Below are 14,560 nucleotides of genomic sequence, written 5' to 3' on the forward strand. Positions count from 1 at the left end.
CTTGTTGTTAAGCCTAACTATGTATGGTGTACACTGTCGTCTTAGCAACTACACCAGGCAAAGTACTCCTCCCACTCTGTGCCAGAATTTATATTTTCATTTGATTCTATTGATTTAATCTAAAAAAAAAAAAGCCTTTGAATGCATCCATTAATGCCATTAATGAAACAAAAGTTTCTTCAGCACACAGTTCAGGAGCTTTGACTTGCTGTCACTAGATAATGCCACAATATGTTACGCTTCTAGGGCGCTACACTAGCCACTCTCTAAAACTGTTGTCAGTACAGGTAGCAGTGCACATAAGATGCACCCATTGCGTGCGCCAAGCTTTTGGTGACGCTCAGCTAAAATTATCTATTAGAACTCTTTAGCATACTTTCACTGATACAGAAGTTCATTACTTTTATAACTTACCAAGACCAGAGCATATCACGCAGACTTTTCTTGTGCTTGTAGGGGCAGAAATTTCGATGAAATTGCACCAAGAGAGTTTAACAGGCTTCACATAGAAACAAAAACCCGATGCACAATGAGCTTCAGTCTGAGGCATCAGCCTGGATTAAAAGATGCAAGCTTTTTGATTTTTGCTACAAGTCTGCACACTAAAGGGCAACTTCTAGTGTTTGAAAAGTATACTAAGTGGAAAGGCCTCAGCATTTCACTCAACACTGTTTGTCACTACACCTTTCCTATTCTACAGGACAAAAGCAGCCCTGACAAATATGCTCTTTACAATTTTCACGTGTCTGCTTTTGAAGAGAGTGAGCATGAAGGCAACCCACCTTTTTGTAGCGATCCATGTCGACAGCATCCAGCTGAGACAGGCGCACCAAATTGGTTCCAACCAGCAGACGTAGCTCCTGACGCTCTTTTTCCCGACGGTCCCGATCTCGAGAGTGGCCTTGATGTTGCATCCGCACCCACAACTTGTTCATTTCACCAAAATTGAGGAGAACGAAGTCCACAGAATCTTTCACTGTTCCACTCACTTCACTTTCTCTGAAAAAAAAAAAGGATTGCCACAATAGGCACATGAATTACATATACCGTAAAAGTATTCAATGAAATGACTCCCTCAATTTAACATGCTAAATGTACAAGCTTTGACTAAAGGATTACCTTGAATACATCAGCAGTTCAACTTTTCCTCCATCAGCATTTAGGTTTGCATCATTCCTAGAAAACAAAAAAGTGCCATCAAAAGGAGTAGCATGTATACACATACTGCAGAAATTTATAGAAGCTACAAACAAAAGTTAAAAGAAGGAAAGACAAGCTTTCAACACACTCAAACTTTAGTACTGCCCTTATCTTCAAAACAGTTACTATGACCTGAAAAACAAGCAGTACTCAGTCTAATCACTCAACTCGCTTATCTCGAAAGGGACCGCAAATTTGTCTCTGTTAAGGCCAGACCACAAGGCAGCATATTTTTGGCGTCGCATCAGTGTCTCGGGTGCTGGCGTTGCCAGAAGCGAAATTCGGGTGCTTGGAGCGAGGCGACGTAAGGAGACACAGATATCTGGTGCAGCCAGATCTCCGTGTCGGCGCCAGAAATACCTCGTAGGTAGGGACTGGTGGGGACCAATGACTAGCCGCGCATTGGCAGCGACTTCTGGATTAATCCACACCTCTGCTGTAACTGCCACAGGCATGGCCTGTTTCTGAGAAGGCAGCAACGCCCCTTCTGTTCCAATGCTATTGTCTCCCCCTTGCCCTCACAGTAGATTCTTGTCACCACTGGATAGGATGATTAGCTATGGACAGTGGATAATTGAGGGGCTTTGCCCACGACCTCTCCTCATTCCTGTCTGCAGACACCACTTCGTATGCCCTCAGGTGTTTGGTTGCCCTCTCCTGCGGGCACTGAGCAACAACGCCGGTAGACAGAACGCTGACACGACAACGAAAAAAAGCTGCCTTGCGGTCAGGCCTTTATACGGAGTTCTAACTAGGTTTGGTTTATGGGGGTTTAACATTCCAAAGCGAGTCAGGCTATAAGACACGCTGTAGTGGAAGGCTCCGGAAATTTTGGCCACCTGGGGTTCTTTGACGTGTACTGGCATCGCACAGTACATGGGCTTAACATTTTGCCTCCATCGAAATTCGACCACCGCGGATGAAATCGAACCCACGTCTTGCAGTACAGCAGCAGAGTGCCATAACCACTGAGCCATCGTGGCAGCAGTTCTAACTAGGGGGATCCTTTTTAACATACTTCACGTCAATAAGACCAAATCGTCTATCCAAATAAATCGGATACTTCAATTAAGTGGGTTTTAATTACAGATATTCCAATGCACTACTACGATCAAAAGTTTATGGGGTGGGATGGGAGTGTGCGGAAAATAATTATTTCAGCTTAGCCACGTAATCCAATTGCCCAAAATGTACCAAAGTATGAGGGGACATGCATGCTCTGATCAGTGTAACAGTGCCACCTCACTACTCACTAAGTCACGAGGCAGAGCTAAAATAAATTTTTTCTGAGAACATGTGTCCCGTAAACTTTTGTGCAAGCACATATATAATTCATAAACAAGCAGCTACTGCAATTAAATAACCATGGTACTAATTTACTCTTAAAACAGTTCAATAGCTTTCAAATAGCATATTTTTTATTTTTTTTTTATGCAGAGCGTGTCAGTGTCAAAATCCCTCAGAACCTTTGTTACCACACCTTTAACTTTGTTGTTACCTCACTCATATTCGCATCGCTCAACCCCCCCCCCCCTCCCCCCCTCCTTGAAAAAAAAATATAGATCAGTTTTATTTCTTAAAAGGCTGCAGCAAATTGTCATTAACATTCACAGAGCAAGTTAAAAGAGCAAGCACTTCTGAAAGGGTATGGGCTAATATCTGCAGGTTAAGAATAGCAACAAGTGGTAATTAATAAGCTTACTTCAAATAATTTTTCAAACTGAGGTTGTTCTTTTACCCAGTGTGGGTGGCAATAGACAATGTAGCACTCCTAAAGAGATGGTTTCTGTAGTGGCAGAGTATGCCTGTGCAAATTTAACAACAGTAGTTCAGCACAACTTCAGAGCAAATTTAGTAAGGAAAGATAAAAAAAGATTACTTTCAACTGGGTAAAAAAGCTCCATAGTATTTCACAGAGTTTCGAGTTGACTGTGAGAGCGACCACTGGCAGAAACAGGGGAAAAGTGCAAAATGTAGGGGAACTTTGTGCACTTTATTTGTCGGACGCTATCAAACAAGACACCCACTTAAGATGCCATATCTATGTCTCCTCCTGCCCTTCAAACAAAACATCAGTGAACTGAAGGAAATCTCCTGAGAAATTTTGCTCGTTACATCTGATAAGCTAAACAAAAAGGCAGGAGAAGCAACATTGTGTGACCGTAAGTCATGTCACAAACAGCAACCATACTAGGCATTCATTAGAAAATTTACACCAACGCATTTATCTTAATTTCGAAAATTCCATGCCCAAATGATCCTTGAATTCCCTATCTGAAACACTCAATCCTAATTCTTAAAAAAATTTGTGTCTTTATGAACTCCCTGTACCCCAGAATGGGAGTCAAAAATAAGATGGGTTCATTCATACACCAGGGTACTCACTGGTTATAACAGAAAAAGCTAAGAGAAGCCCACAGTATGTACCTCAATCGTTTTGACAGATACTATAACACGAAGCCATCAGTAGTAGTACTCTGAATATTTGCGGGGTTACTAGAAGACAAAAATTGCATGGTTCCACTGGCTCTGGTGAACCATGCACAGCTCTTATGTTGTTGTTCATCCCACTATTGTCATGCCATGGAAAACACTATAAGCATAACGATGAAAAATACTGATGAGGCATGAGACTGATAATCTAAAATAACTTGCTAAGCAAGCCACGTTCAGCGACCCACAAATCTGCAGAAATAACACCCACCTATTAATAATCCACATATGCCATGGAATTTTCTGGTTATATTAAATGCTAATGTGGTTACTAAACTGGATATATTTCATGACCATCCAATTTTATTCCTTTTACTATACTCTACTAGCTCCCAAAGCCAACAACGTAACCACACTGCCAAGCACACCAGCACAAGATCTTTAAAATATTAAAGGACTAGACACCAAATTTTTGGCTGCATGTCTTCCTATATGTGCAAGACATTAGTACATACAGACCACCCAGTGGATTTGCCTGCAACCACTAAATAATTTATAACTTACTTTTTCTCTCATGCACTTTTTGTTTCAGTTTAAACAGCCCAGCAAAGGCTGTGGCTGCGATATCAAATTTTAGTATACATTACAAGAGGCATAAGAAAATTGCAATATAATCTCTGCTTCTCCAATTGTTATTCTGACCCTTGAGACTAGTTGGCTTAAGCATCACAGTAAATTTAAATGATGCAGCAATTATATCACAGTTTTCTTACACCTCGCTTTGATGTCGCAGCTGTTGCTGGGGTGCTGAAACTGAAACCAAAACCAAAACTGCACGAGAGAAAAAAAGTTAAATTATTTACTGGTCGCAGGTGAATACCACATGGTGGTACATGTATACTTATTACGAATCATTTCAAAAGAACAACATATGTAACGAAGTTTGGAGTCTATACTCCTTTATATGATAGTGGGCAATGGGAAAACAGAGCATCTACGTACAATACTTTTATGTGCTGAATATTATTAACTATCAAAAAAATTATTCAGTGCGTTTTTATCTTTTAATAATGGGCCTCCTTAGTGTTCTGTATGTTTTTACAAGTGTGGGCGCATAGTTCGACAATACCTATCTTGGCGAGAAGAAACCATTTTGAAAAATTGCCGAGCTTTTCAGCCTTTCCCATCAGTCAACTGCCTCATAATAGTTCTTGAGCAATTTTCAATTCTAATCCAAGTTGTAAGTCGAAAAGACTAAGATACAGCTACGTACAATATCTGAGGTATGTTTAAGAAGTCACTGGTACAACTGTGTACCTCTTTTTTTCTACAAAATTAGCGGTTGGAATGGCTTGAAAGTGATGTCATTCAATTCCTAGAAACATTCCGAGTGCAGTTTTACCATTTTTATGCATGCGAGACATGCACAGAGCTTGCGCCTCATAAAAGGTTAAAGCTAACAAAAATACATCTTCAAAAGAATAGTGTAGCAGTCAAAACAACTCTATGATGCTCACACAGCCTTGAGCTATAAAGCTAGAGGCCTAGACGTGAGAGTAACAGATCAAACAATGGCCAAGACATATGAAACAACTCTTTTTATAGATTGAAATTGTCTACTGATGCCCATGGCAGACCCATTCTAAGGGCAATGCTATGGGACAAATCGCGCTAGAGGACTGTGTGGTGCTAGTAAACACCTCTTGAAAAGTCGAACTCACAGGCTCTATGCGTTCAAATATTATGCAGGATATATTCGAATATTTGAGAAGTATATACAGGAAATACACAGACCGCTAGAAAAACCAAACCTTGCGTGGACTAGATACCTTATTTCGATGCTTTGTTTCTGTGTCAATACAACAGTAACGAGAAGCGAGCAGCTGTGGATAAATACGTTAACACTTCAGTTGCATATTTCTTATAGGACTACTAAAGAAGAACAGAATGCTTTTATAAATGTTTCACTCCCATTTACTTTCATGATTGCAGCACTAATAAAGAACAAGAAGGGAGGAGGCACAGTAGAGAGAAGGCACATTTGTTGCGGATGAACTGCGAATGCCACGCAAGCGGCTTACAGGGACAAGTCCTCTTCATTGTCAGGGAGGATGTTCCGGGTACACTGCAGCAGATAGTTCCTAAGAAAGAGCCCTCGTAATGGGTGCTGTACCCCACGGCACATCTCCACCAGATCCTTGAGGATGTCCTTTTTAGAGTGCTCATTTGATTTCATGTAAACCAGTCCAACAGTGATAAGAAGGTACCTATAAAAACACATACATCCAAAACATCACATTTCAAACCTGCAAGCAACAAGAATGAAGCAAAACACTGCACTTGAAATCAATACGTAAGGCCTGAAAAGTGGAAATAAACTAGAAAAGAACATGTTAGCAGCATACCTTACCATGATTAAAGCCATAATGAAGAAAAATCAGCATCTAAAGGTTACATTTCACGCCACCCTGTAATGCCTAGTGCACTGTGTGCAACATGGAGAGTAATAATGTTACTTATTCTGATTCTAGCATGCAAAAGGACACCACACAATGTTGGCTGAAAGAAGGCTTGCAGAAAAGCTAACCCTCACAAAAAGCTACCAAAAATTCAATAGGTGTACTACTGAAATGAGAAGCGATTGAATTACTCTGAATTAGTTTTACTGTTCTCAGATCTTCAGATATTACCTAAATTTTCTAGTTTCTAAAAGTTTAATTTCTCAACAGATTATCGTTCGGATTTCTCCACTTCAAGAACCTTAAGTCATAGATGCTAACTAATACTTTCATCACGTGGGCATTGTCCAGTTAAAGACCACAGGCCCTCAAGTAGCCAATTCTCAGTGTCTGGTAACACTTCTGGAGCTTTTGCTTAACCAAGAGCATGTGAGGAACACAATGAATGCATCTGTACTTCTACAAGAAGGTAAGAATATTGACGACAGTAACTTCTGAAGAATGTTATTCAGAATGTTTTGTGCACTGCCATCAAAAAGGTGACCTTTCTCAACAAGGAAAAAGATGCACAACCAGCCCGAAATTGTGCAATCATTCATTCTTACTGGTCCAAGAATACATGGAGAAATTCTTTAAAGTATTTAAATGCTTGGTTCACCAAAAATGCAATGATGAAAGCCTGATTACACAGAAATGTCAACTTTTTTTAATTTTCTCATTGCACCCGCCTCAGGTACGGAACAAAAGTCTTCAGCTAAGGCAGTTTATTATCCTTTTAACAATGAAGCCAGCCCTGTCGCTCAACATTTAGCCATAGTGCAATACTGCAAAAGAGGAGGAGGAGGAGGTAGAAGAGGAGAGGCAGGGAGATTAACCGAAAGAATAATAACAAATTAAATAAACTTTCTAACATGATCAGAGCTAGACAATATACTTTTCAGAGTTTTCTGTCACCTAGCGACAGCTCACGAATAGCAGTCATCCCTAACAGCCTTCCTGATCATCTAGAAAAAACATTGTGATTCACACTATCACAGGCCCCAGACAATCTTTGGAGAGATGCAACAATTACAAGTCATAAAGATGGAAGGAACGCTTCAAGAAAGCATTTTATTTTTAACTGCATGACATCTACGTTCCGTTCCCACAAATAAACAGCAAATCACTTTGAAACCAGAAACTTAGAAAATGAAAGGGGTTGCGAGGAGAAAGGATGAACCCTGCAATTTTCCTGGTGTCCTACTAACGGTTTGCATCATTTTCCACTGGTTTCATATAGATTTTATGTTAAAGCTCTAACTTTCAAAAGCACAGGCCCCATGTTTAGGTGAATAATTGCTTAAAAAGCATTGTTATTACTAAGTAATTTGCCTACACCTACAGACAAATACACACATACACACAAATTTTCCCTACGTGGTTTCATATAGAACACACAGCTTGTACATCATCACAGGCAGCACACTTTCACATCAAAACTTGTGCCATCAAATGCCAGCTCCTTTCCTGGGTACACTTTTAAGTCTGTGAAAAGTGAAGCGTGTTCCCAACAGCAGAATACACCAGCTGCCTCAAACAACTCGGCCATAATGTTAATGAACACAGCTACTCCTTACGCAGGTCTCATAATACAATTTATCATAAGGTTCAAATGGGAAATCACAACAGGCTCTGAAATCAGTAACAAACAATTTGTAATGACAAAAAGGAAAGTAAGATTTAGCCACATGGTGGAAGAGCTTTTATACAAGACGTCAAGGAAAACATTTACTCTTTTAAGCAAAGGGGCGTTGAAAAACTACAAACAGGTGTGCTCCCCACAACTTTAAATATGCAGGCAGTAGCCAAACATGTATTATGTTTTGCAGTTAAACACTTCAGTGAACGTGAAGTAACAAGACTGCCAAGCATGTAGCAAGTAATCCTTTATTCTTGTGCTATTGTATGCTCTAGGACCATGAAGCTAACAGCCAGTTTATACACAGCTGACTGCATATAATATAGACTATACCTATGGCACTATGTCAAAAGAATTGACAAAAAGCAACTCAGCCATAGCTCAATTTGAACTTACAGACGAGGAATGATGTTGCCGGCATACTGCACAAGCTCGTAGAGATCAGACATCTTGCGGCCTTTTTGAATCTCATCTAGAAGATGAATTTCTAAATGCCTCAGTTCATCAGTGACTGCCATATCTGTAGAAAGACTCAAGGAAATAACTGGAAAAACAAGGCTTATGCACAAAAAAGCTGAAAATTAGCCACATCTTTGCGTACAAGGCAGCATGAACAACAAAAACAAAGGATACACAATTCGTAGTAGCTTTTTGGACTCAAGAGAGAAGTGCGAAGTTCGCCAAGCATGTTGGAAGCATGTTTTAATGCTTCCATAAGCTTTCCTTTATCAAGGCAGCGCTTCATGTGAAATGCTTGGACTTTGACAATGCTGGCAGCATCATCAAGCAGCTTTTCTTGATCTTCTTGGGGAGATGCTTGTGGTGTCTGAGGCTGCAACAAAATTACAGGTTTGAACTAACGTAGCTAACTGCGCGGAAGCTGTACTGCGAACGATGCGACTTCAGCACTGATCAACATGGTCTGCATGGTTTACAGTAAGCAGTTTCACTCTGAAACGTTATTTTAACAAATTGCAGTGTACAACAACAGAATGATACACGTCATGCCACTTAACTACGACAACACGCGCTCGAGTTTACTGAAGCTCTGACGAGGTCTTTTGATTGCTACATCATGTGAGGTCAACGTTTAAACGGGCCAGTGACCGCTTCAATAGGTCGAATAAAATCGAGAGGTTGACCATAAACAGCTAAAAGAAAGTGTTCACCTTTTAAATCTGTCAACAGCAGCTCAAAGTATTCTTTTCAATATTTATCAATGCAAGTCTACCTAGTACATACGTACGTACCATTTCTGGATGTCTGGTGGCAATGCTTCGGGACAGTAATCAGGCCTCTCGATCACTTGCTAATAAAGCACTATACCGTTTACGTAGCCTAAAATTTAACCAGCTTGAATGCTAAGGCTGTACGCCACTGTGAACACGCCAAAAATACTTCGATTGACGCCCACCATGAAGAGCACTCTACGTCGAGCAGTGGTGAGCCACTATAGAGAAGGTACCGAAATTAATAAAGCCGAGGACATCATTTTTGTCCCCCTAGTGGACGAAGTACGAAGGGCGAAGTCAAAAATCCGGTAGCTTGGTGTGCAGTGGAGGCGTTGGGGTTGAGTCTGCTTGGGCTGCTTGTGGGCTGTGTGCTCTTGCGAGTTTTTGACAGCTTTGGCATTAATGTGGCTCGAAGAATTGCCACTAGCACTTCTGTTTGTACTTGGTGAACAGCAGGGACCATTATGGAAACGCTTTTACCACTGAAATTGAACGAGACTGGAAATAAGTACCACTTATCCTTTTTGCGGATATAAACGCGTTTTTCTTTGTTTTGAAGAGATGCAATGAAAGGTGGAAAGAGGCAGGACAGGCCATCGGTGGAGACCAGATCGAACGGCCACCGACTGAACCGCAACCCGAGCGGTGTGACCACGGGTGTTTAGTTCCTAGCGATGTGTGGCAACATGCATGCGTCCCTCGATCCCTATCGCACGCAGTCCACACAAGCTGTAAACAGATTCACTTATTTCTATGCTCCTGCAGAATGACGTTTCAAGCTGTACGTAGAGCAGCAGATGCAAGCATTATGAAAGGCACATGCCCGTATCAATAAGTGGATGCCGGCCGGGGGCAGCTGCGGATGACGCGCACGCTTCCCACACCCTCAAGCAATTATATGAGGACCCTGCGCCCCAGTTTTAAAAACGGGATTACGTGAAATGCGCACCCTTCTGAATCAGATGGCACGCAGACGCGAAGAGCGGCGTTCCTCAAACCTTTACAACAGACACGGGATCGGCCCGCATATAAGCTCGCGCGTACTTGCATTCGTTATGCTTGCACTGTACATACCCTTGCCACCCGACTAGCATTTCATCATGGCCACAACCACGTTCTTCTGTATCTGATATCGAATTTGTAGAGTGGCAAAAATCTGCTAGCGCAAAGCATAGTTTCACCATTAAATTTCAGCACAGCGTATACCGCGTACCGCCAGTGCGCACGTGCCGATTGTCCACATGAGAACGTACGCGCATTTGTTACATTTGGCTGGCACCCGGCTCCATAACGGCATGCCTCAGGGAGATCTGCGCGCGCCCTATGATAAAAGTCTATACAGCGTGTTATAATAAACTCTAACACATCTCCAACCAAAAACTTTAACTTGAAACCCAAAGTTTCGGAGCTGGCTCGGCTCCTTCAGGGGTACGTGACTGGGAGCAGTAACCATGGCAGTAGCTTGCGTCGAGTACATCCATGTATGCATGGAGGGGCCCGGTGCAGGAGGTCAAAAGAACGAAAGCTGTGATGCGAAAGGCGCGGGAGAGGGTGGGAAGGGTGTCACGGATCCCCCCCCCCCCCCCCCCCCCCCCCCCCGAGAACACTCGGGCCGAAAGAATGGGTGATAGGTGTACCCACACAGACTTAATGCACCCTACGCTAGCGCACAAAACTAACACAAAACACAGTCTGCTAATACACTGTGCACGGCCCGGGAACACCCAGTATAGCGTTCGGGCTGCCACTTGAGCTCTTGTCTCCACTGCCGACGAGCAACTGACTGTCCCATCAACCGCCTGAGCTGTCGTGGGCCTTTCCTCCTTTGGGCATTCCTCAACGTCGCGCAACCTCCACTCGGGATCGGGGTTCTCGACACTTATTGCACCCGTAATGTTTCCCAAGATCAGATCGTAGATTGGTTGTTCTACGCATTTTGCCACTACCTGTGCAGTACAATATGACGTGGACACTAGAATCCTGGCTTCCGGAAGGTGCCTGACAGATATCTACAAGAGTGACGGCCGACGCCTCCCCTGTAAGATCCTCGTCCTTCAGGTTTCTCCGAACCAAAACTGTGTTGGCTCCGCTGTCTCTAAGCACCAATATAAGACGGTCCCCTATTTGTCCAACCACCACCGGCATTACTGCTTTCGACTTGGGTGTTCCACTCACCCCCTCATTTTCCAGCGCATTCATCCACAGTATGCCCTCTCCTATTACAACCTTGACACACAACCTGCGTCTTTTGGGCAACGCTACTCCCAAGCAACCACAGATATCCGTCGTACTTCCGAGCTAGATCCTAACGTCCTGAGCCGAGATCGGACGTCCGTCGGACATACAAGCACATTTCGGCTTCGGATATCCTTTTCGGTACTTCCGTCAAAGCTACGGACAGTGTCCACTTTTGTATATCCGCATAAGAGACGAGGTGTACGTCCGAAGGATGTAAGGCCGAGTATTTTCCCAGACCATGAGTATGGACTTTTTTTTTTTTCACAGAAAATTCGTGCCTTTCATGTATGTATACTGTGTATACTATGCAGTTTGCTTTTTTAACCGCGAAAGACTTATTCCGCAAATCTTCTTTCAAGAAATATATATTTGCATCAGTTGGAGGGTTTGATGCGAAGATGTTTGTAAATTGGTGCGATTCCACTCCTACCTGCAGTGCAAGAGCCGCCAACGGGCTTGTTGAGGATTTGCGGGGTCGCAGCAGAGCACCAGAGAGAGACGACCAGCGTGGCAGACTTCTAGTTCCGAACTGCCCGTGCCGGGCGTGCGCGCTCCGAGCACGCGCTGTCCATCTTTATTTTCCTCTAGCGCGTGCTGGTACCGCCGATCTCAGCGCCTGCTCTTTATAGCGTTGGCGGGCGCTATAAGCTAAATTTATCTAAGAGGAGAAGCAGGTGTTGCAGAATTTTGCAGGAACTCAATGACTAGTTTTATATTTATAAAAATTTTGCAAATTAGTGGAGTTGTGCGACATGTCCACCGTTTTGCTAGCTAAACTTGCCATTGAAACCATTCGCAAACATCAAAACTCCCGCGCATTCTGCTATCACCATCATCATAGATGTCAGTTTGCAGTCAGCCCAATCCAATCCAGTACGGCAGCGTAGTTAGGGTCTTGCGTAATTGTTGAGTTGTTGCATGGAGGAAGAAAATGATTTGTTGCGTAGTGTTGCGCTGCTTTATAGCTTTGTTATTATAATGCGCGGCTTTGTTCGGTCTGTGGACGTTAAGCAATTCGAAAAATACGGGAAGCGCTTGAAGCTCGTCTGGAACACCGGAATGCCGTACTGCGTCGACCTTGGTTTAAAGAAGGCTTAGTGCACATGTGATTGCCTACGACGGTATGTATCCAGTACACTTCTTGGAACTTGCTTTTAGGACAATGCAGCATGATCATATAACATTCGTTCGCAGGGCAGTGGGAGCAGTAAGCGCGAGGAGATGGGTTCCACAAGTGTGTGCTGTTCTCACACTTTCGGGAGCCTACATCACACAGCTGCGGGAGCCCTCAACTCGCGCGGCTAATTCCCACTCCTCTTGAAAGTTGCGGGACGGAGTATTTTCGCATCTTGTTAATTTTTAAGGCATCGCTAGGTTCACTGTTCCTATATAAAGAGTGCCAACGCGCGAAAGGCAGACCATAGGAAGCACGTGTAGTTCGCAGTGGTTCGCAACGGAAGCTTTGCGGCTTTCTGTGCACTGTCGCGTACAGTGCTGCGCAAGTTAGTGCCTTAAGAATAAATAAAGAATAGATACATTGTAAAATATGGCGTGGAAAAGTGAGAGCTGTTATTGCCTTATACTTATTGAGGTGTTTGTTAAAGTGCATTGTCTGTTAGCTTGGTAGCATGCAGCATTAAACACTTCTATTAGTTCCAATGTTTTTACTTGGGCTACTGCATTGTACCGTTTGTTTCACGTGACTGATGTTTGCCGCGTTCTTTTTTTTTTCAGAAATCCTGTGGGTGGGAAGGTTATGAATGCGTGTCCCTTAAGCTTGCCACATTTGATGAGTCACATTTAAGAAATTTTCCTGATATAACCCATCGCTCTGCTGATGTATCATCAACCACAATAAAATATGCCTGCTGTGCATCAAATTGTTTTTCGTTTTATTGCATCGCGCTAATCGCGCGAAGTGAAAAAAAGCACGCATGCACTATATATGCGAATATTCGAAAAAGATCCGCCAATGGACGTACTCAACTGGACGTCCGTCGGCGGGCGAAACGTATACCTTTGACCTGCTATCGGACGGCCGACGGACGTCTATCGGTTGTTTGCGGATGTTCAGCGGACGTACGGAACATCCGAAACAGACCTCTGTCGGCCGTCCGAAGGATATCGGTGGTTGCTTGGGCCAGTCCGACAGTCAAATTCACGGTGTCCCACCTTGCCACAGAGGAAACAGCTTACTGGCGCCTTAGAAGCACCGCCATACGCTCTTCGTTTTGTCGCATGTCTCTGGGACCTTTTCAGTTCCCTCCTTCAATTGCCTTACTCATATTTCTCAGCCCTTGAGACCCGAGGAATTGGTCTGCTGTATCGGTCCAATGAACACAACTTTCTTTCAAGAATAGCGCTAGCTTTGGACTGCAACATGTTAAAAACTGCTCTGTCACCAGCTTGTCACGCACCCCTTCAAAACTCTTCTGTTATCAAGCTACCTGTCGAAATAGTTCCGACAGTCTGTATGATAACTGCTTAGCGGTTTCAGAATCCTCGGGTTTCGCGGTGCGAAATCTCGCGAAAACCCTCTGCCGTAAGCCTGAATATTTGGAGGAGTGCCTTGACTTTCTCGTAGTTCATCGAATCAGCAGCAGGCATCCTCCCTGACACATTCAGCGCCTCGACTAAACACATGCTCAACGCCGTGGCCCGTTCACTGCGCTCCCAGCTTTGCCCCAAAGCTATCCGCTCGAATCATTGCAGATGTGCGTCCAAATCATCTCTTTTCTCATCAAAAGGAGCCATCAGCTTTCTTGGACAAACTCTGGCCGTCTAGGAGATTCTGCACCCGCTAAGGAACGCTGATCATCGCCCGTGAACTCCTCATATCCTCCCGTGATATGCGCCCGCCTCAACCCCCTCTCCCGTTCAATCCTTTCTTTCTCCCGTTCTCACGTGCTTCCTCCTCTTTGGCCCGCGCTGCTCGACGTATTTCGCGTTCCTCCGCCGCTCTGCCATCTTCACGCGCCTGTGCTCTTTCCTCTCTCTGCTTCGTTGCCTCCTCGTCATAGAGACGAATCGCCTCTTCCTTGCTTAAACCTAGCCTGAGAGCCAGTTCTAACGTTTTTGCCAACTCCATACTTTCTGCCGTCGAGTGATCGGAAAGATCCGAGACAAAACAAAAAGAAACGGAAATGAATCCTGGCACAGGCTCGCCACTTTGTCACGGATCCCCCCGACAACACTGGGGCCGGAAGAATGGACTATAGGCGACAGGTGTACCCACACAGACGCACATTTAATACACCCTACGCGACACAAACACTAGCGCACAAAACTACCTAACAAAACTAACACAAAACACAGACTGC

At 43.7% G+C, this 14,560-nt stretch overlaps 1 protein-coding gene, 1 long non-coding RNA gene and 1 pseudogene across 3 annotated transcripts in view; 1 reads left to right on the forward strand and 2 right to left on the reverse strand.

Annotated features, from left to right (window-relative positions):
• Positions 1–9,235, reverse strand: part of Vps35 (Vacuolar protein sorting 35) — a 38,079-nt gene extending 28,844 nt beyond the window's left edge. For both annotated transcript variants that reach the window (XM_089579462.1, XM_089579461.1), the window contains exons 1-6: positions 9,021–9,235; positions 8,404–8,602; positions 8,167–8,290; positions 5,715–5,900; positions 1,120–1,176; positions 783–999 (exon numbers count right to left, since the gene is read on the reverse strand). In XM_089579462.1, the coding sequence (XP_089435588.1) occupies positions 783–999; positions 1,120–1,176; positions 5,715–5,900; positions 8,167–8,290; positions 8,404–8,602; positions 9,021–9,023 (786 nt within the window). In that variant the 5' untranslated portion in view covers positions 9,024–9,235. The remainder of the gene's footprint in view (positions 1–782; positions 1,000–1,119; positions 1,177–5,714; positions 5,901–8,166; positions 8,291–8,403; positions 8,603–9,020) is intronic.
• Positions 9,236–10,512: 1,277 nt separating this feature from the next.
• On the reverse strand, positions 10,513–12,033 carry LOC149350441 (uncharacterized; annotated as a pseudogene).
• An 80-nt stretch (positions 12,034–12,113) lies between these two features.
• Positions 12,114–13,120, forward strand: LOC149350442 (uncharacterized). Its single transcript, XR_016289452.1, has 2 exons — positions 12,114–12,361; positions 12,975–13,120. It is a non-coding gene; the product is annotated as an uncharacterized LOC149350442 (long non-coding RNA).
• Positions 13,121–14,560: the final 1,440 nt, after the last annotated feature.

The sequence above is a fragment of the Amblyomma mixtum genome, chromosome 3 (assembly GCF_055824585.1).
Source record: "Amblyomma mixtum isolate Tamu chromosome 3, ASM5582458v1, whole genome shotgun sequence".
Classification (NCBI taxonomy): Eukaryota; Metazoa; Arthropoda; class Arachnida; order Ixodida; family Ixodidae; genus Amblyomma; species Amblyomma mixtum.